The sequence below is a fragment of the Sorex araneus genome, chromosome 5 (assembly GCF_027595985.1).
Source record: "Sorex araneus isolate mSorAra2 chromosome 5, mSorAra2.pri, whole genome shotgun sequence".
Lineage (NCBI taxonomy): Eukaryota > Metazoa > Chordata > Mammalia > Eulipotyphla > Soricidae > Sorex > Sorex araneus.
Genome location: NC_073306.1, coordinates 35,989,896 through 36,010,031, shown reverse-complemented (window position 1 = coordinate 36,010,031; position 20,136 = coordinate 35,989,896). Strand labels below are relative to the sequence as shown.

General features: G+C 53.4%; 1 protein-coding gene across 1 annotated transcript; it reads right to left on the bottom strand.

Moving 5' to 3' along the window:
- Nucleotides 1-1,366: 1,366 nt before the first annotated feature.
- Nucleotides 1,367-2,649, bottom strand: CITED4 (Cbp/p300 interacting transactivator with Glu/Asp rich carboxy-terminal domain 4). The gene has a single exon (XM_055139686.1). It carries the CDS (start codon nucleotides 2,402-2,404, stop codon nucleotides 1,874-1,876), a length of 531 nt encoding a protein of 176 aa, XP_054995661.1. The 5' UTR covers nucleotides 2,405-2,649; the 3' UTR covers nucleotides 1,367-1,873.
- Between the last annotated feature and the right edge of the window lie 17,487 nt (nucleotides 2,650-20,136).

Here is a 20,136-nt window from a genome sequence, read left to right as displayed (position 1 = left end):
GAGAGGGAGACTGCAGAGGTGAGGAAGGTCAGTGTTTGCCCAGCAAACAAGGGGCCTATTTGTTATGAGGGATTGGTGTCCATGGTCCTGATTCCTTCCAAGCCTCAGTTTCTCTCCCATGAAAAGGGCACTAAAGTGCCTGCCCCGCTGTTTCACCAGCAATACGCCTCCCACGAGCTGCGGGGTGGATTCAGGGGAGAGAGCTAGGCAGCTGGCAGGAGGAGGCCAGGACAGTGACAGCCCCCTGTCCCACCCAGAGCAGTGTGGCATCAGGGGGTCCAGCTGCCGCACTGTCTCCTGTCCCCTCTGGCTTCTGAGGGTTGGAGAACAGGCAGCAGACAGGTAGACAGAGAAGGTAGGGCCGGGGTAGCACACCAGCTGGGTCCACATCTCTGACACTCTCTGAGACGTCCCCACAGGAGAGGACAATGTGTCCTGCTGTCTCAGGAAGGATGGACACCTTAGTGATCAGTCCCAGTGACAGTTCTCAATGTCTGCCTGACCAAAGCAGGCCCCCTTCGCTCCCTTCTCCTTCTCCCCTCCCCTTCTTCTCCCTCTTCTTCCCTTCTCTCTTTTCCCCCTGTCCCCCCTCTCTCCCCTTCCATTCCATCTCCTTCCTCTGCCCTCCTCTCCCTTCCCCTCCCCTCCTGCAGTAACCACTTCCTGTGGATCCAGCTGGTATCGCTCACCTCCCTAGGGCTACCTCCTGGTCCAGTGGCTTCTAATTTTCTACTTAGGGTGATCTTGGGACTGGGAATGAGGCCCCCCCTCAGGCTTGGGGACTCCGCTGGGACCCAGGCTTTTTTCCACTTTTTCTTGGGAGAGTGTTGGCAGTGGGGAAGCCCTTCAAGACCAGCATCTGTGGAACAGCAAGACCAGAAGCTACAGGCAGATGCAGGCAGCACCTGGGTCAGCCACCTGAGAGCACTCGGACAAGAGGGGCCCTTCGGAGTTCCCCCCAGTCACCAAACTGCTGCCATCCGTCAGCAGACACGGGCTGCTGGATGAGGGATGGTCATGACTCAAGTCAGGACTGCTGAATCCTCAGCTAGTGCTTGCTCCCCTCTGGCTTTGGGGTTGCCCTGAACACACAGGGTGGGTAGCACCCCTGAGCCTGCCCCTTTCTGTGCCCTCCCAGGAGCTGTGAGCTGAGAGGCTGGGGGTGGGGGCAGAGTCTCTGCCTTCCAGATGATGACCAAACAATTGCACAACTCGGATATTTTCAAAAGAAACCGTCCGTTTCCTCTCCTGGGCACTGCCAGCAATGGTTGCAGCATCTCCCCCAGGTCCCCCCAGCACCCCCAGGGCTCCAGAAGCCAAATATAGCCCAGGAGGGGAGAGAGGGGGAAATGAAAACACCAGACAGTAAAGTGACCCAGTTTTATTTTGGTTTTGGAGGCCAAATGGGACGTTACTTCCCGCTGCGGGCGGGCTTGGGCAGAGTGGGCTTCGGCGCCCAGAGCGCCCGGGTGGGAGGGGCGGCTTCAGGGTCCCGGGGCCAGACCCCAGGAGACGCACGAGGAGAGAGCGGGAAATCAGGCAGGGGCCCGGAGTGGCTCAGATTGGGGGTTCGGGTGGAGGGAGAGTCTGAGAGAACTCAATCCATGAACCAGGCGTCCGAAAGGGGGTTCAGCTCCCCCTTGGTTTTTACCGCTGAGGCTCAGGGTCAGCGAGGTGAAGCCAGATGGTCATCCAGCAGGAGGCCCGGCGGGATGGACAAGAGAGGCCCTTCGGAGTCGCGGCCGACGAGGGCTTGGTGCGCCCACGCGCTGTCCCCCACCCTCACGGAGGGTGCGTGGCGCGCTCAGGGTGCGGGGAGGGGCGCGGCGGGAGGTCCGGCCGCGCGGGCAGGCGGGCAGGCGCCGGGCGGCGCTCAGCAGCTGACCGAGCCGGCGGGCGGCGCTAAGCCCAGGTCCGAGAAGCAGTCGAACTCGCTCTGGCCCAGGAAGAGCTCGGGCAGCTCCTGCACGCGGTGCAGCCCCAGCTCCAGCTCGAGCGACGTCAGCGCGTCCTCGTCGATGAGCTCGGCGTCCATGCCCGCCAGGGCGTGCGCGGGCGGCGGCGGCAGCGGGGCCGGGCTGCCGGGCGCGGGGCCCGCGGCCACCGCCGGGGCCCCGGGGGGCGCGGCCACAGGCGGCAGGTGCGCGCTGGCGGCGGCGGGCGGAGGCACGGCGGCGAAGGGCTGGTGGAAGGCGGGGGGCGGCCCCAGGGCCGCGTAGGCCAGCGCGCCGGGCACGGGGGGCGGCGGGCCCAGCGGGACCCCCCGCGGCCGCAGCCCGCCGTCCAGGCCGGGGCCCGCGTAGGGCGGCAGAGTCCGGAGCAGGTGAGCGCCGTGGGCCGGCGCGGCGGGCGGGGGCCTCTGGACCAGGCGGTAGCCCTCGGCGAGCATCAGGTGGTCAGCCATGGCCGCGGGCGGACGTGGGGACAGTCCGGGCGCGCACAGGTCCGGGTCAGCTGCCGTCCCGCGGCGAGGGGTCGCGGCCCCGAATCTTCCCCGCAGCCCAGCGGCGTAAAGAAAGACCGATCCGACTCGCGCTCCAGGCCCGCCGGTGCCGCCAGAACGCAAGTCCTGCGGGAGTGGACACCCGGGCGCCAGCAGCGAAGACTCCGCAAACTTCCCGGCGCGGACTCTGGGCCTCGGCCCGCGGCTCCTGCGGCGCGGCCTCTTATACCCGGGGGCGGGGCTCCCCCGCTCCCGGGCGCTCATTGGCTGGGTGCGCCGCCCCTGGGCGGGGCGTGCCGCTCCTCCAGCTCCCAGCCCCGCCCCTCTCGGAGCGCCTCCTTTTGGGTCTCAAGACCTCCCAGCAGGCTCTTGAGCGCTCAGTCAGTGCTGTGGTCTATCATCCTATCCTCACCTCTCCCCCTCTGTCTCCTCTCCTCTCCTCCTCTCCTTTCCTCTTCTCCCTTCCTCTCCCCCTCTTCCCCCCCCTTTCCTCTTTCCTTTCCTCTCCTTTTGTTTGTGGCTATACTTAAGAGTCCCTGGTTCTGCACTCAGGAATTACTCCTGGCAGTGCTCGGGGGACCATGTGGGATGCAGGGGATCGAACCAAGCATCTTACCCACCGTATTATCACTCTGTCCCCTTTGGTACTTTTCTTTGAGGGAGTTGGACTGACACTTCCAGGTCAACTTTGGCACGGGCTGGGATCGAGTTTAAACTGGGCAGAGACAGGGTAGGATGACTAGAGGTTTAGACCCCAGAACTGCAGCTTCTCAAGCAGAGTCTCTTAATTTTCCAGATGGAGGGAGAGACTCAGTGGTCTCAGGATAGGTTTCCTGGGACCACAGAGCAGAATATACAGAGCAGAACCTTGACACAGCAAGACTTGAGCCAGGTCTTGTGATTGCCACCTCTACCCTGGGCACAGTACAGCATCCCGCGGAAGGTCAGCTGGTTTCCCATTCCCATCACCCCCTGGGAACCAGTTGCTCCTCTTCCCCCTGCTCCCACTCACTGTGGGAGCATGAACTGAGCTGTTATTAAGGTAATTGGTGGGCATGACTCCTAAAGGACTTGCTCATCTTCGGTCCTCAGTACTTGGCCCAAAGTAAATGAACAAATGAGCCAAATGACTTGCAACTCATACCTCTGAGTTTTGGTTTCTTCTTCAATAAAGTGGAACCAGTGGCAGCCACTGACCTCGTTGGGCTGTAGTCCATACACGCACAGTGAGCAGCCCAGAACCTCGCGTGCTACAGGTGCTCGAAGATGGACCGCAGATGAGTGAAAGACTGAATTTAATCTGGGTCTGGAGACCTTCTGAGTGGGCCAGTGATTACTATCATGCCTTTCTTTGATTATAATAGTCACTTAGATGTTTACTTTCTACAAGTATCTAATGGGGTGCAGGGCGGGGATTGTCAGTCCCATTTTGCTTGTAGATAGACTGAGGCACACAAAAGCAAAGTGGCTATCTGGGGGATCATGCGCGATCAGTCAGCGTGCAAATGCCAGTGCCTTTGGGGCACCTGGAGTCTCTCCAGGGAACCCAGACAGCTTCTCTGAACCTTGCCCTCCATGTGATTGACACTTGGCCTCTCTCTTCCCTGTTACTCTTCCTATCCTTTAGTTGTCTTGGGACTTGCTAGAACCTGGATTTATCCAGCTGGGGTGTGAATGTGTGTGTCTGTGTGTGTCTAGTGAGAATCAAGTTTTCTTTCTGTTTGTTTTGCTTTGGGCCACACTCTGCGATGTTCAGGGGTTACTCCTGGTTCTACACTCAGGAATTATCCAGGCAGTGGTTGGGGACCATAAGAGATACTGGGGCTCAAACCTGGTTTGACTGTGTGTGTAAGTCAAGCACCCTACTCACTGTACTATCTATGCAAGACCGTTGGGCATTGGAAAGAGGCTGCCCCTTGATTCCTTTGGCCTCAATTTTCTGCTCAGTGAAAGGGACATTTTTTTTGGTGGTGCTCAGGGCTTTCTTACTGCTGACTCTATAGTGAAGGGACCATATCCAGTGCCTGGGATGAGATTGTAATCCTTGCCCAGTCACCTGGAGAACTTGTGGGAAGGTCACAAGCAACTCTGGGTGCCTGGAGCCAAGGTCTCCGCACCCCCATGCTAGGTGCTAACTTCAGCTCTGACAGCAGCATTGCTCCTGCTGGATTTCATACTCACTAGCACTTCCAGGACTTGCTACTTTACTCTGCGGGACCAGGACTACTCAGGACGTGCATTTCTCAGGATTCTGCTGCTTCCCCTCTGGGCACCTCTTTCTGCAGAAGGCAGGAGAACCGTGAGCTTCATGTCAAAGCACTTTCCCTGGCCACCTTCTAGAGAAAATGGCCCACCACCCTGGCCCATTATTCTCCTTGGCACCTACTGCCACTTGGCATCATGTCACGGCATCATGTCAGAGAACTGCAGTTCCCACTTGAACGTCAGCCCTCCAAGAACCAGAGGCCTTGAACGTCTTGTTCTGACAGCTTCTCAGCTCTCCAAACAGTGCTGGGCATGTAGCAAGAACTTGAGTAGTGACTGAATGAACTTGGTAGGCCAGTAGAAATCATTACCATTTCTGACAGAGAAAGGAAGTGAGATTGGAACCCGCTTGCTTGGCTCTCCCCACCTCCCCAGGAAGTGAGTTGATGTCAATGGTAGGCGAAGACAGCCTGGTTCGGGAGCTTCACAGATCTCCACTGACCCCTGGTGCTTCCCTCCAGGGGCTGGACACTGACAAGGCCCACCACGCCCGAGTCCTGATCTCATGAGCATCAGCCAATGGAAGGAAGTCAAGCTCCCAGGGGTGCCACCACGTGGGATGTGACCCATCCCCCTCCTTCCTTGTGTATGGTCCACTCTCTTGAGCACATATAGAGGGATCTACCCAAAGGAGGCTTCTGCTTTTGCCAAGACCCCAAATCTTGGGTTTGACCTCTACCCCGTTCCCAGCACCCCAGGCCAAGCAAGGTGCAGACTCAGTAAACGTTGGCCCCTGAATGACAAAGCAGGAGAGCTCAGGAGACATTCTGGGGAAAACCTCACTCCACCACCTCTGTGTTGACTCCTGGGTCCCCACAGAACCCCTGTCCCCTGCCCCCCAGCACACAGCCCGACGGCTTCAAGTCTGAAGGCAGCTCTGAGATCCAGCCCAGAAAGTTCAGTCCTGCTGCCTCAGGGCTACTGAGAATGGCAGAAGATTGACCAGTTAGTTCCCTGAAGGGCGTGTCCCCTGAGACCCCTGCTGATGACTGCCGCCACTGTCCACCACTGTCAGCTGGTGGGAAGGAAGTTACTGGGGATGTGGCTCAGTGAGGCTCTGTGAGGATCCAGCCCCACCCACAGCAGCAGAGCGAGGCTGCTGTGACTGACCACAGAGGATCTGAGCTGGCCCCGCCTGGCGGTGGGGGGGGGGTCACTAGGCGCTGGCACATGCTGGGTGCCTGACGAGTATTATTCCATTTAATCCTCTTTATAGACCTGGGAGCCGTTACTTCCCTCATTCCCAATTCATGGAAAAGGACTCTGGGACTAAGGTGATGTGGACAAGGGCACGCAGCCAGTGATGGGGGAAGGAGGGTGGTGTTGGCTTCCATGGGCGGATGCTCAGGAGATCCCTAGTACCTCCCCATGGCCACTCTACTTTGTCTTCCTCAGCATCTGGGTAAGCTGGCATCCCAACAATGCCAGCTGTGCTCTCTGGCATTGAGCACATGCTCCCCTGTCCCCTGTCCCCCGTAGCTCCTTGGCTAATTCCCTCACCTCCTTCAAGCCTTTGCTTGAATAGTATCTTCCTTAGGGCTGGGATGTGGTTCCATGTGAAGTATATATGGCTGGGTTCCATGTTCAGAACTGCAAGGACAAAAAAAGTGACCTTTGTTTTGTCCTAACTACCCTATTGGAGTGATGCCCCCAAACCTCCGTGTACTCATCGGTGCCTTTGAAAGTTCCCTTCCTTGAGTGGGTACTGACGTAATTGAGCAAAAGTGAGGGTCGTGAAAGCGATGGTGGGTTTCTCTTTGTGTTTGCTCTTGATTGATTGGTTCTGGGGTGATCAGCCAGCTTGTCTGGAGAGGTCCATGGGGCAAGGAAGCCAGGCTCCCTGCCAACAGTCAGGAGCTCAGGTCTTTTGCCAGCTGCCATGTGTGTCAGCTGCCTCAGAGGCAAGCCCTCAGCCTCTGGAGGACCACAGACCCAGCTGGCATCTTCCTTACAACTTTGTCAGAAAATCTGAACCTGAATAAGCCAGGCAATCCATTCTTGGATTCCCGATTCACAGGGATAAACACAGTGCATGTTTCAATTATTTAATTTTTTTTTTTTTGCTTTTGGGGTAACATCCAGTGATACTCAGGGGTTACTTCTGGTTCTACACTCAGGAATTACTCCTGGTGGTGCTTAGGGACCATATGGAATGCCAGGGATCGAATCCAGGTCGGCTGCATGCAAGGCAAACACTCATCTGCTATACTATTGCTCCAGCTCCCTCATGCTTTTATATTGGGGGTGGGGGCAGGAAGGAAGGAAGGTTGGGGTCACACCTGGTAGTGCTCAGGAATAAGTCGGTGCTTGGGAGCCACTTATGGCGGTGCTCAAGGGACCATGTGTGGCTTGTCCTTATGCAAGCAAGTGCCTTAGTGCATGTACTAGCTCTTCAGTTCCTCTGTGTTTTAAGTGGCTAAGTTTTGGATTAATTTATTATATAGCAGTAAAGAACTAATACATTCAGCAACCAGTCCCTGACCCATCCCCCAAAGCCTTACTTTTAATTTTGGTCCACTTTTACTTTTTTTCTAAACATTCATCATCTACTAACACATTAAAGAGGTCACCTATTTATGCTGCTTAGTTATTTCCTTATCACTGAACTGTCAGCTCCAAGGGCAGAGACTTGTTAGAATCAATAAAATATGGTGGTAGCAGCTGAAGAGATAGTACAGGGATTAAGATGCTTACTTTGCATGCAGCTGACCACAGTTTGACCCTGGCACTGCATCTGGTCCCCAAACACCTTCAGGAGTGACCCCTGAGCACAAAACCAGAATTATACTGCCCCTGAACATCATTGGATGTGGCTCCAAAACAAAGCAAATGAACAAATAATAATCATGATTGTAGGGGGCCAGAAAAAATATATATAGTTTTAGTGGGGACAGAAAGATAGTTCAAGCATCTGAACACATACTTTGCATGTGGGAAGCTTAGGTTCCATCCTGTTTACTGCATGGCCTCTCGAGCTTCACCAGGAATGATCTCTGAACTGAGTGTAACTCCCTCAAAGAGCTGGGGCCCCGCTGGGTAGGAATTGAAAACAAAACAATAGGTTGTAGGTGCTCAGTAGGTATTAGAATATAGGATAATAGAACGTTGATTCTGTCAAGGACACCAATGTACCCAGTTGAAGAACATATTCCTGGCCAGTGGAATATGAGAAGAGGTTTGCTTTCCAGAGGCTTTCAGAAAAGTATTTTAAGAGAGGATAGAATTTGTAGAATTGATGATGGAGCCATAGGACAGTGGGGAGGGGGCTTCCCTTGCATGCGACCCAGGTTCGATCCCTGGCATCCTATATGGTTTCCTGAGCACCATCAGGAGTGATCCCTGAGTATAGAGCCAGGAGTAACCCCTGAGCATCACCGGATGTGACCTAGAAAGTCAAAAATTTTTTTTTGTAAAGTAGGTTAATGCACGTGCTAGTGTAGCATAGCAGGCTACACTAGCATGCGACAGGGACAAATGGAGATGTTACTGGCACCCGCTCGAGCAAACTGATGAACAATGGGATGACAGTGATACAGTGATACAGGTTAATGCACAGAGTCAAAACATAAATTAGAATTGCCAGCGACAGGGGTGAGAGCATAATGGGACCAAGCACTTAATGACTATGAGGATTCCTTCTGGGGGGCTAAAACGTTTTGTAAAATTTTTCTTCTATTAAAAATAAAACAGATGGTTTGAGGAAGCATTCACCTTCTGCGAATTTTGTTTTTTCTTCTTTCCTGCTAGGGATGTGATGCCTGGAGGGTCAGCAGCCATTTTTTCAGCATGAGAGCAGAATAATAATAATCATAGTACCTAACACGGAGCGCGTAATATGAACCTAGTCTAGTTTCTATACTTAGATCATCTCACTTAATCTTTACAATATCTGAGAAAGAAGGTAATTAGTTTCATTTTATAGCTGAGAAAACGAATATGAAGTAAAAATCAAATGGTGCTAAGGAGGCCAGAGTGGAGAACCTGGGTTTTCCATGTACCATAGTCTCTGTTGTAGTCCTGACACACCTGACTGCCTAAGAAAAATGTGCCCGCCGCTCTCTGCCCAGATGAGACCCTGAGTGGCCGCACACGAACGGCTGTTCCGTTCCCGAAAGCCCATGATCCCTGAGACTGACTAACTACTTTCAGCACCCAGTGGCTTCCTGCAGAAATGCCTCTAGACTGAGTACTGAGCTACGGGGAGGGGAACCATGAACCATGCCACCCCGGGAGGGGAAAGGTTTCTGTCCCTCGGCCTTTCCTTTCCCCAGCGGCGTGGCGACCACCATCTTATAAGGCCCACTAAACAGAGGTACGAGCTTGCAGTGACGCACCTTCTGGCAGAAATTTCTCTGGACTTAGTTACTAAAATACCAGAAATCCAAAACCTCATATGCTCTTCATTCTCAGCAATGGAAAACAAATTATCAAATGATGCATTTTCGGCAGGTCTGATTGTTGGGGGAAAATTCCAAATAATAATAGTGAGTTTTCTGTCGAAATATTGAATGTAATCAAAATAAAGAGAAAGTAAAGTGAGAATCATCAGCCACACAGGCGGGGGGTAGGGTGGGGATGGGTGGGAGGGGAGGTATTCTGGGGTTCTTGGTGGTGGAACATGTGCACTGGTGAAGGGATGGGTATTTGATCATTGTATGGCTGAGATTTAAGCCTGGAAGCTTTGTAACTTTTCACATGGTGATTCAATAAAAAATTTAAAATAAAAAAGAAAGAAAATGTGCCTTATTAGCAATGTCATTGTAACTAGGGTCCTTTCCCACCTGAGATTCAGAGTCGGGTGAGATGGACTTTAGTGCTATCACACCTGACCTCAGGCTTTCAGGCTTCCCTGGCCTGAAAATCAGTTATCACGTGCTTTCTGCTTGCTCTGGTGCCACTAGAGGATGGTTGTCTTAAATTTTTTTTTGTTTTTGTTTTTGAGCCATGCCCAGCAGTGCTCAGGAAATCACTCCTGGTGGTGCTTGGGGGACCATATGAGATGCCAGGGATTGAACCAGATCGTCTGCATGCAAGACAAACACTTTACCTGCTATACTATCGCTCCAGCTCCGATGATGGTTATCTTGAGGATAGAAGGGATCCACTTGCAGGCACCTGCCTGGCACAGAGCCTGTTGTATTTCATATAGCACAGACTTAGCAGATGGGAGCCTGCAGGGAGGAAAACATTCCCGGGTGCAAAGCAGGCACTGCAGATTGGGGCGGAGGGGGAGGGCACAAAAGGGGTGGGAGAGATCACGGGGCAGGGAGTCTTCTCAGCAGACTGCATCTGGGCTAACTCGGAAGGCAGGGAAATGAGCTTCTTGACAATGAAGTCAGCTTCTGAATAAGAGCACGAAGGCGTGAACATCCAGGGCAAAGCTCAGGAAGTGCCATGCCACTGGGTGAGGCTAGAAGAATGGCTGTTTGTGTCAGGAGAGGGAGAGCTGGAGCCTGCACTCTGATTGGAAGTCAGTGCTAGTAACTCAGACAATCACGTGGGCAGAGCTTGCTGCAAGGGAGAAAGGAGAGCTGGAAGGACTTCACCCAGCTCCAGAAAGGGAGGGAGCTGGTGAGAGGTGCACGAGTCTGGCTACTTTTCAGAGTTAGCAAGTGGTGAGGGCAGAATGGGAAGGAGCAACTATTCTTTGTTGTTGTTGTTTGGGGAGCGGGTGCATTGGTGGGGGAGAATGGCCATACCCGGCAGTGCTCAGGGGTTGCTCTTGGCTCTCCACTCAGAAATTAATCCTGGTAGTGCTCAGGGGACCATATGGGGTGCGGGGGGGTCGAACCAGGGTTGGCCACATGCAAAGCAAGTGTCTTAACTGTTGTACTATCTCCTTGGCCTCAAGCAGGGGACAACTGTAGCCCCACATCCAGCACTTGCTCTTCCCAGGCAATATTGCTAGTGACTTGGGGGGCAGGAGGGTCCATGGGCAGTTCAGAGCAGGACAGTGATGATCCCCCTACTGGGGGGTTGCTTCTGCCCTAGAGCATCAGGGCGGAGTGGAGGTGAACCGTGGAAAGGGCAGACTCATTCATCCACTCTTCCCACCCGTACTTCCTGCGCTCCTGCTTGGTGCCACACACTTCCTGATACTGTGACGCTTACATGTTAATAGTAACAGAAAGGAGAACCAAGTGAAAAAAAGCAAAACAATGACAAACCGTCAAGAGCTAAGACGGAAACAGACGGGGTGCCTGGGACATCCTCTGAGGAGAGGCCCAGGAGGGACTTGGTGGTGGACCTGATGGCCAGGCCGTCTCTGCCAAGGTGTTTTGGGCGAATATGCAGCATGTGCCAAGACTCAGGTGGGCAAAGCTTATGGGTTTGAGGAGCTGGAGGGAAGCCTGCCAGGTCGGCAAGAGTCCAGTCAAGCTGGCACTGAGGACTGAGTCAAAGTGTTGCAAGTGAGATTGGAAACAGGTGGAGCCAGGGCACCCCCCTCAATCCAGGACACTGAGAGTACCAGAGGCATGACCCCATGGAAGAGGTAGATCTCAGAGGGAGGGGCATAGCCACATCTAGAAAAGTCATGTTTAGTAGGGCCAGGGCAGAAAGCTCCATCAACGTCTAAGGCAAGTCACACAGAGCCCTTCAGAATCCTCTATGGGGAATAGGGTAGAAAGTTCAACAGGGTAAGTACGTGGTTTACATGTGTGAGGCCTGGGTTCAAACCCTGGCATGGCACGGTCCACCAAACACAGCTAGAAATAACCTCCAAGCACTGTGTTGTAAGTGGCTCCTGAGCACTGGTGGCTGTGACCCCCCAAAAGAATTCCTATGAAACCTATTAAATGTACTATTGTGCATGTCCAATCTTTAGAGCAGTAGGTATATTTGTGTATATATGTTTGTTTGTATGTCAACATACAATATAGGGGAAAAATCACTGCTTATTGAAAAAGCACATATCCAACGTAGAATTTCATATTCACTCTTTTGTAAATTAAAAAAAATTTGATTTTTTGATTCCTTTTTTTTTTTTTAAAAAAAAAGCTGTTCTAATTATTGTTTTTGGTTTGGGGGCCACTCCTGGTGGTGCCAGGGATTCCTTCTGGGTTCAGGGGACCATACGGGACACTGGGGATTGAACCTGGGTTGACGGCTTGCAAGGCAAGTGTACCCACTGTACAATTGCTCCAGCCCCTGAATTCCACATTACTCTTACGCACATCAAAAGAGAGGGAAAGACAAGTCGTCTGGGCCCATATGCATCTGCATGCCATGCTGTTATGAATGCTGTCGGAACCGGATCCACACCTTTCCTGGAAGGCACACCCACCTCTCAGCAGCTGGGAAACTGGCGACAAGCAATCATAGGTGGCTCCGAGAGATTCATTGTCTCTGGGCAATGATCCAAAGCCAAATGGAGTTGCTGTTACCACTCAAGTACCTGCCAGTTCTGGGGACTGCCCTCCTGGTGAGGATGTAAGAGGCTGGAGTTCTGATCTCGGTGTGAGACTGACTGAGATCAGTTGGTCCTGCATTTGCCGTGAGCCAGCCCAGCCACCCCATCCTCCTGGCCCTCCACCGTCCTCCTTCTTCCTCCTCTACTCCTTGGAGCTGTTTCTGGGGTTCAAGACTCAGCACTTTTGATGAAGTGCGCGGCTGTGTAGGAACAGCTGATGTCCACACCCTCATTTAGGGGAACTTACCAAGCTTATGGCAACTGGAAGTACCTCCTTGTCATTTTAATTTTTTTGGTTTTTGGGTCACACCCGATGATGCACAGGGGTTACTCCTGGCTCATGCACTCAGGAATTACTCCTGGCGGTGCTTGGGGGACCATATGGGATGCTAGGAATCGAACCTGGGTCAGCCACGTGCAAGGCAAACACCCTACCCGCTGTGCTATCAGTCCAGCCCCTTGTCATTTATTTTTTTTTTAATGTTTCTTCCTCTTATCACTTTACCCATGGGGTCCTTTGCTGGGCCCCATGACCATTCCCCACCCTGAGCCATAGAACAATGTGCTGGGCTTTGGGTTTAAACTGGGCCATTGTCTTTCTTTTTTTCCCTTTTCCCCCATTTTATTTAAACACCATCATTTACGAAGCTGTTCATCCTAATTTCTTACAGACGTTCAATATTCCAACACCAATCCCATCACCACTGTCACCTTCCCTCCACTATTGTCTCCGTTTTCCCAACCACCCTTCAAGTCTGCCCGGTAACAGTGGGCCGGGTTTTTTGTCCTGTGCATTTGGAGTTGGGATGGGAAGTGGCCTCTGGTGGGGGCTGAGCCATCACACCATTACTGCTTGCAGGCTGGGGGCAGCTGGCTTTTGCCACAGGCACGAAAAATGAGAGATCAAAGAAGCCTGTCTGCAGAGGGAGGCAGAGGAAGCATGTGCGAGGGACGAGAGGGCCGTGGAGAGCGGGTCCTGCGTGAGTTCCCGTGCCTTTCATTCCAGGAGTCCAGCCAGCCCTTGTGGCCCTGCGGCCTGCGCTCTGCAGCTCTGCTCTCTTCCTCAGGCAGCCCTGATTTTGCTGACCGTAGCTCAAGATGCAAAAGGTGTTAGCTGTGCTGGGCATTTCGCCCTCCTTGTCCAGACACTGAGAAGGTTGCTGAGGCAGGATGGGTCAGCAGCAGGTGGGACCCCAGCTGGCACTTCCTGCGGGGTCTGGCTCATTCCCCATCACACATGCCCTGCCTCCCTGGTGTTCCTGCCTGCCCTCGGGGCACTGGGATGCTCTCTATTCTGAGCACTCCCTCCACAGATGGGCAGAAATGGTTCCCTGGGGCTCAGGAATCCCCAGGCAGCCTCAGAAGATGGCAAGGAGATCCCCTCCCTGCAGAAGCTGCTATTTGGGGCATACACAGGTATCCCGGGAAGTGGCTGCCTATGCCCCACTTGGTGGCAGCTCAGAGAGCCTTTGACCATCCCCTGACAATGACCTTGAACTCTGTTGTTTTGTGTGTGTGAGAGAGTGTGGTCACACCCAGTGGTGCTCAGGGATCATTTCTGGAGCTGCTGAGGGAACCATATGTGGTGCCCAGGATCCACGTGGGTCAGCCGTGCACAAGGTAACGCCCTACCCACTGGACTATCTCTTTCAGCCTCTGCCAGCTGCATCACCAGCTCTCTGAGACCCTGCACATCTGAAGGGAGGGAGTTCGGGCTGAACTGCATTTCCTCAGCAGCATCACCTTCCCCTTAAGAATCAGGCTGAGGGGGCTGGAGCAATAGCACAGCAGGTAGGGCGTTTGCCTTGCATACAGCCGACCTGGGTTCGATTCCCAGCATCCCATATGATCCCCTGAGCACCGCCAGGAGTAATTCCTGAGTGCAGAGCCAGGAGTAACCCCTGTGCATCGCCACGTGTGACCCAAAAAGCAAAAAAAAAAAAAAAAGAAGACGAATCAGGCTGAGAAACGAGTCTACACGGAGCCCGAACCTGGCGTGATTCATCATTTCCTCCTCCATGCTGCTGCAGCATTCTGTGTCTGAGTCATTTCCACATCCCAGCATCACACACAGCTCCCCTCGCAAATTAGGGCGCACTCACTGAATCAATGACACTGAATGCTGTGTGCGCCCAGTGCCCTGGGTCACATCGAAGGGCGAGTTTACCCTGTGGTGTGGGAAGAACCACAATCTTTATTTCAAGGGGGAGGGTAAGCATATGTCAGGTGGTACCCAGGGCTTCCTCCTGGCTCTGTGCTCAGGGATCGCTCCTGGCAGTGCTGGGAGACCATCTGGGGTGCTGGATATTGAAGCTGGTCGGCCAGGTGCAAGGCTGACACTCTGCCAGCTGTGCCATCGCTCGGCCTCAAAGACCACACTCTTCCTGCAGACGCTCAGGAATGCTTGACTCAGAGTCCAGTTCTGCCCCTCTGGGTCTTGAAATCTTAGGCCAGTCATTCCTCTTTTCTCAACCTCAGTTTTCTTGCTTGTAAAATGGGGTGATGATAATATGACCAAACAATCAGAAAGTCAGAAAATGCATGAACATTTCCATCACTCAGCTGACAGAGTAGCAGCTCAGTAACTATTAATTTGACTCATCTCTCCCACGGTGTCTGGCAGAGGGCAGTTATTCAGTAAACGCTAAGACACCTTGGAGTGACCGGGCACCTACTGAATGAACTGTTCCACCCCAGTCAAGTTATTACCAGCTGACCAAAATGACATCTGTGAATACAGGAGGTGCCAGCCAAAGGCTCAACCTGCCGAGCCCAACCAAATTGCTACCCACAGGATGGGGAGTTCATAGAAGATCAACCCGGCTTGAAACTCTGAGCTCTTGAGGTAGCTGTTTCCATGCAAAAGGTTATTGAGACAAACAATGAAGTCAGAAAGGCTTACCTAGAACTGGACTTTCAGACCAGCCAGAACCAGAATGTTCTCTGCTTTGTTTTCTCCCTGACATGAGGTTTTGCCTCCTATCTAACACAGGAAACGCACAGGGGTTACTCCTGGCTCTACACTCAGGAGTCACCCTGGTAGTGCTCAGGGGACCATATGGGATGCTGGGATGCTGGGAATCGAACCTGGGTCGGCCGCGTGCAAGGCAAACGCCCTACCCGCTGTGCTATTGCTCCAGCCCATCAGGGATTACTCTTGACTCTGTGTTCAGGCATCGTTCCTGGCTGTGCTCAGGAGATCATATGTGGTGCTGGGGACAGAACCCAGGTCAGCTGCAAGCAAAGCAAGCTCCTTAACACGCTGTACTATCTCTCTGGCCCTACTATTCCCCCACCCCCATGTCAGGACATTTAAAACAGCATAACCATTCACATTAGCTGCTTTACCAGACACATCACCAGTTCATGAAAGGAAAGTCATTTAGCACCCAAAATCCAAAAGGACATCAACTTAGAATAGACGATTGTTTGCTCTGAGTGAAGAACAATTGACAAGGTTACAGAAACAGATGAAAAGTGAGTGTATTAAAGAACCAGGAAGAAAAATAATGAAATAAAACTGAATATTCACATACACACAGAGAGAGAATAAAGGATCAGGAGATCGTTCAAAGAGCTGGAGTCTGTGTCCTACAGGCGAAGGCCCCAGGTTTGATCCCCAGCATTGCAAGGCCGGTCAAACACCAAAGAGGCCGGGGGTGGGGTGGGGGGGTGTAGCCCCGGGGCACCAGCTCTGCTGGGGAGGAAAAGAAAGGAAGGGAGGGAGGAAGGAAGGGAGGGAGGGAGGGAGGGAGGGAGGGAGGGAGGGAAAGAGAGTGGGAGGGATGACAGGAGGGAGAGGGAAAAGAGGGAGGAAGGGAGGGAGGGAGGGAGGGAAGGAGGAAAAGATGAATATATTTTAGAAAAATTGATGGCAGAAAAAGTAGGGCATAACACATTGTACATGATTACATATTAACACGGCTATATTCTTTGTATGAGTTTGTCCATTTGGGAACCCAGAATTTCTTGAACAAAGAACTCATTCTAGGATTTTAGAGAAACTGACTCATGGGGCTGGAGAGATGAGCCAAAAGGTTGGAGTGCATGTTTGGTATGTGGGAGCCCTGGATTTGATCCCTGACACTGCATGGTACCCCGAACACTGCCAGGAGTGACCCTCTGAGCACTGAGTTGGGAGTAGCCCTTGAGTACCATAGGGTATGGCCCATAAACCCAAATAAACTAAACCAGAAAAAAAATCTACTTTTTACTGAACATCCTTTTTTATGTGGGAATGTATTTCTTTTTGCAGGTGTACTGAGGACACCTCAGGAAACACATTTCTCACCTTTTCCTTCACTGTGCCATGTTTACGGGCTGGAGCGATAGCACAATGGGTAGGGCATTTGCCTTGCACTCGGCCAACCCGGTTCAATTCCTCCGTCCCTCTCGGAGAGCCCGGCAAGCTACCAAGAGTATCTCGCCCGCATGGCAGAGCCTGGCAAGCTACCCGTGGTGTATTCAATATGCCAAAACAGTAATAGAAGTCTCACAATGGAGACGTTACTGGTGCCTGCTTGAGCAAATCGGTGAACAATGGGATGACAGTGCTACAGTGCTACAGTGCCATGCTTCCAAGCCAGCCATCTGGTGGAGGGGCTGAGGGAAGCACAGGAAGGGGCTGGGGGAAGTCAGGGCCTCCCAGGACCTGGCCAGTCAACACTCCCCAGGGAGGACAAGCCTGAGTCAGAGAGAGGAGCCTCAACCAGAGCAGCTGATGGTCTCGAGGGTTCTGGAGAATTCCTGGTGCAGCCTTGGGTTAGCGGACTTGGGTCCAGTGAATGAGGAAGAGTTCTGTTATTACTTCAGTAGCGGCTGATGTTTGGTGAGCCCCTCTGTCAGGTGATGGGCATGTGTGATCTCATTGAATTCTTAGAACAATCCTGAAAGGCGCCGTCTATGTTTGCTCCCATTCATTGTGCAGAAGAGAAGACTGAGTCCAGGTCACACAGCAAGGCTCTGGCCACCCTGGAATTTAAACATTGGCCTGAAGGGTACTAAGTTTTTCGGGTGACCACTATGCCCTGCTCCTCTCAAACTGTGGCAGGCACGTTGGCTGGGGTCGTGGGGTGGGGGCCACGGAGAGGCAATGTCTGCATCCATGTGGCTTGTGACGTGTGTGCCAGCAGAGCGTCTCCATTACCCCGTGAGTGAGCCTCTCCCCCACACAGCCGTGTAAATCCCGTGGAGACAGTCACGCGGCCTGGTTCTCTCCTGGCTGGGGAATATGTGGGTGTAGGTGGCTCACCTCCAAGCCCGGCTCAGAACCAGAGAACAAAGTTGGGCCTGGAAGGAAAGGGCGGCCAGGGGGCTTCCTTTGGGTGGGACCGGCCTGACTCTTGTTCTACTGGAAGGCAGCCTGGAAAGGAATTTCCCTGGGCACGGCTGAGTTCTGCCCTTCTTGGGGCGAGGAGGCCAGCAGGGAGGAGGGGGTCATGGACACAGCAGGGGAAGGTGGAAAGGTGACTTGGGGTGTCATCATCTGGGAGAGGGAAGCAGTGCTTTCTTATGAAGTGTTGGGAACTGGTACCTTCCACCGGGGAAGAGAATGGGACCCCAATACTTGCAGGACTGGTTGGTACCCAGGGATGAGGTCTGGGCTGAGCTGGGTGGTGATGCAAGTCGCTCAGGGCTGTGCAGTAGAAATTCAATGTTAGTCACAGTGAATGGTGGGGCTATTCTCAGAGCCACATTAAAAAAAGTTAAAAGAAGTGAAATGCATTTTAATAACATTTATTTCTCCCAATTAATAGACCTGGAAATTACATCCTGACCATGTACTTTTGAACTTGGGGCTGGAGTGTGGCCCAGAGGTAGAGCACTTGCCTTGCATGTATGAGGCTCATGGTTCCATCCCTGGTACCGCCAGAAAAAGAAACGCACCAGAAACAAAAATGCAATCAGCTCTATTACTTTTTTCCATTGATCTTTGGAAGTAGGTAAGTGCTTGGAGCACAGTTTGGTTGTCACATATCAAGTGCCCAGCTGGGAGTTTTGTGCTGTCTCCCCTGCTGGGGGCTGGGATTCTTTGCATCACCAAGCAAACCTGGAGGAGGACTTACACCACCCCCTCCCTCTGACTCTCTTCTTTCCCAAGTCCTGGCTGTCTAGAAGGAACTAGACCTGTGCGCCGGTTGTAACATAAGGATGGGCCCTAGATGGTGGGGAAACTGATGGCAGAGGGCAGGGGAGAGAGAAAGAGCAGCCAGGGAGAAGGGGAGAGTGAGAGATAGGAGGCGGCTGAGGGAGCTGAGCTGTGACTCTCCTCCCCTCCCCTCACCCTGGGGTCCCACTCCCCATGTTTCCCCACATACGTGCAGGTTTGATTTGTAGTTGAAGTCAGTCTGCCCCAGCGAGGGTCCTGAGGATGTGGGAAATGAATAGAGGGAGAGAGCTGGGGTGGACAGGGAAGGGGGCCACGGCTAGTGGGGCGAAGAGCACAGCGAACAGGAGAGGGTCATGCTGGGAGCTGGTGTGTCCCGAGGCCTGGCGTGTCCCCTCTTCAGAATCTCACTAGTGACCTCACTGTGGGGGAAAGAGGCTTGTTTCAGATCTTTATTTTGGGGGGGAGGGGTGTCGAGGAGACACCCACTGAGATTGTTCCTGACTCTGCACTCAGGAATCACTCCTGATGGTGCTCAGGGGACAATATGGGATGCTGAGGATTGAGCCCAGGACAGCCATGGGCAAGGCAAATGCCTTACCTGCTGCACTATCACTCTGGACCCATGTCTTATTCCAATTTTACTATGAGAAAAACAAAGCTCAGAGAGGCCCGGAAACCTGTAGGGTTGAGGCCTCTTCTGCGGCTTCCAAGGCCAATCTCTCTAGGTTCTTCCTGGCTCTGTCTCACCTGGCTACTGCCAAGTACCCAGCAGTGACCAAGTTCTTGGCAGGCACCCCCGCCTTCGGGGCAGCCTGCTTTCCTGGGAATTCCTGATGAAGTCAAGGGTTCCTGAAAAGGCTTCCTGTCACAAACAGCACCCCAGTGGGCTTGGACATCACCCAGCCACCACCATTCCCGGCCCCCAGGGAAGGATGCGGGGCAGCTCTGAGAGACTAGGTGGTTTGCTAGAGGTTAGGCAAGTGGGTAGGTAAAAGTGGCATTGTGTTGCCCACCCCTGCCCCTGGGCGCTGACTCATGGCAGCTGCTGTGGGAAGGCCACTGCCCGCCTCAGCCTTGGCTTTCCCAGCCAGGCAATGGGTAGGATGGCTTCAGCATATCTGCCCGGGCCTGGAGCCAGGGACTGGCAAAAAGCTGAGCACAGCACACCCAGGGCGCCTCGCCCTTACCCTGTGCCAGTGCCAACAGTTCACAAGCATTTCTCCTCGTGGGCAGGAGACTTTCCAGTTCTCGGAGGGGCTGGACCAGGTTCTGACGTTGCTCACAGCCCGATACAGACCTGGGCAGGGGGAAGCTGCCGTCCTGGCCTGTGCAGGACTTTTTGCAGTTGGAGCGTCTATGTCCTGTAACCCTGGAAACTCAGTCCCGGGCAGGCTGGTCCTGGCACCACGGTCATCGCTCACACTTAATGTTTTCAGCAATACACGCCATCCCTAAATGAAGGGAAAACAAATGACAGCCGTTCCAGGAGGCAGGCAGAATGGGAGCTGCACACCCCACTTCCTAGGAGGTGCCTGGCAGGTCCCCATCGGCGGGTTGATTGTACCTGCTCCCAGCCCTTTATCTGGCCTCATTTCTCTTCTCTACTGTCCTCTGCTAGTTTGAGCTCGTCCTGACTGAGACGAGAGGCAAAGGGACTGAGCAAAGTGTCCTGTGGGTCCCACCTGTCCTGTGTGAATCCAGAAGGACACAGGGACTTGGCCAGACCTTCGGGCTGCTCCCCTCAGCACCCTTTACTGGGGTTGCAGGGTTCAAACCTCCCTTGGGGTTGGGGAATCAGGGTGTCTGTCGAAAGTGGACTATGGCAGCCCTGAGTTGGCTCCCTGGTGTCGCGTGGTTCCCTGAGCACGGCCGGGCTGATCTGGTGGTCACCAGCACTGCTGAGCCCAA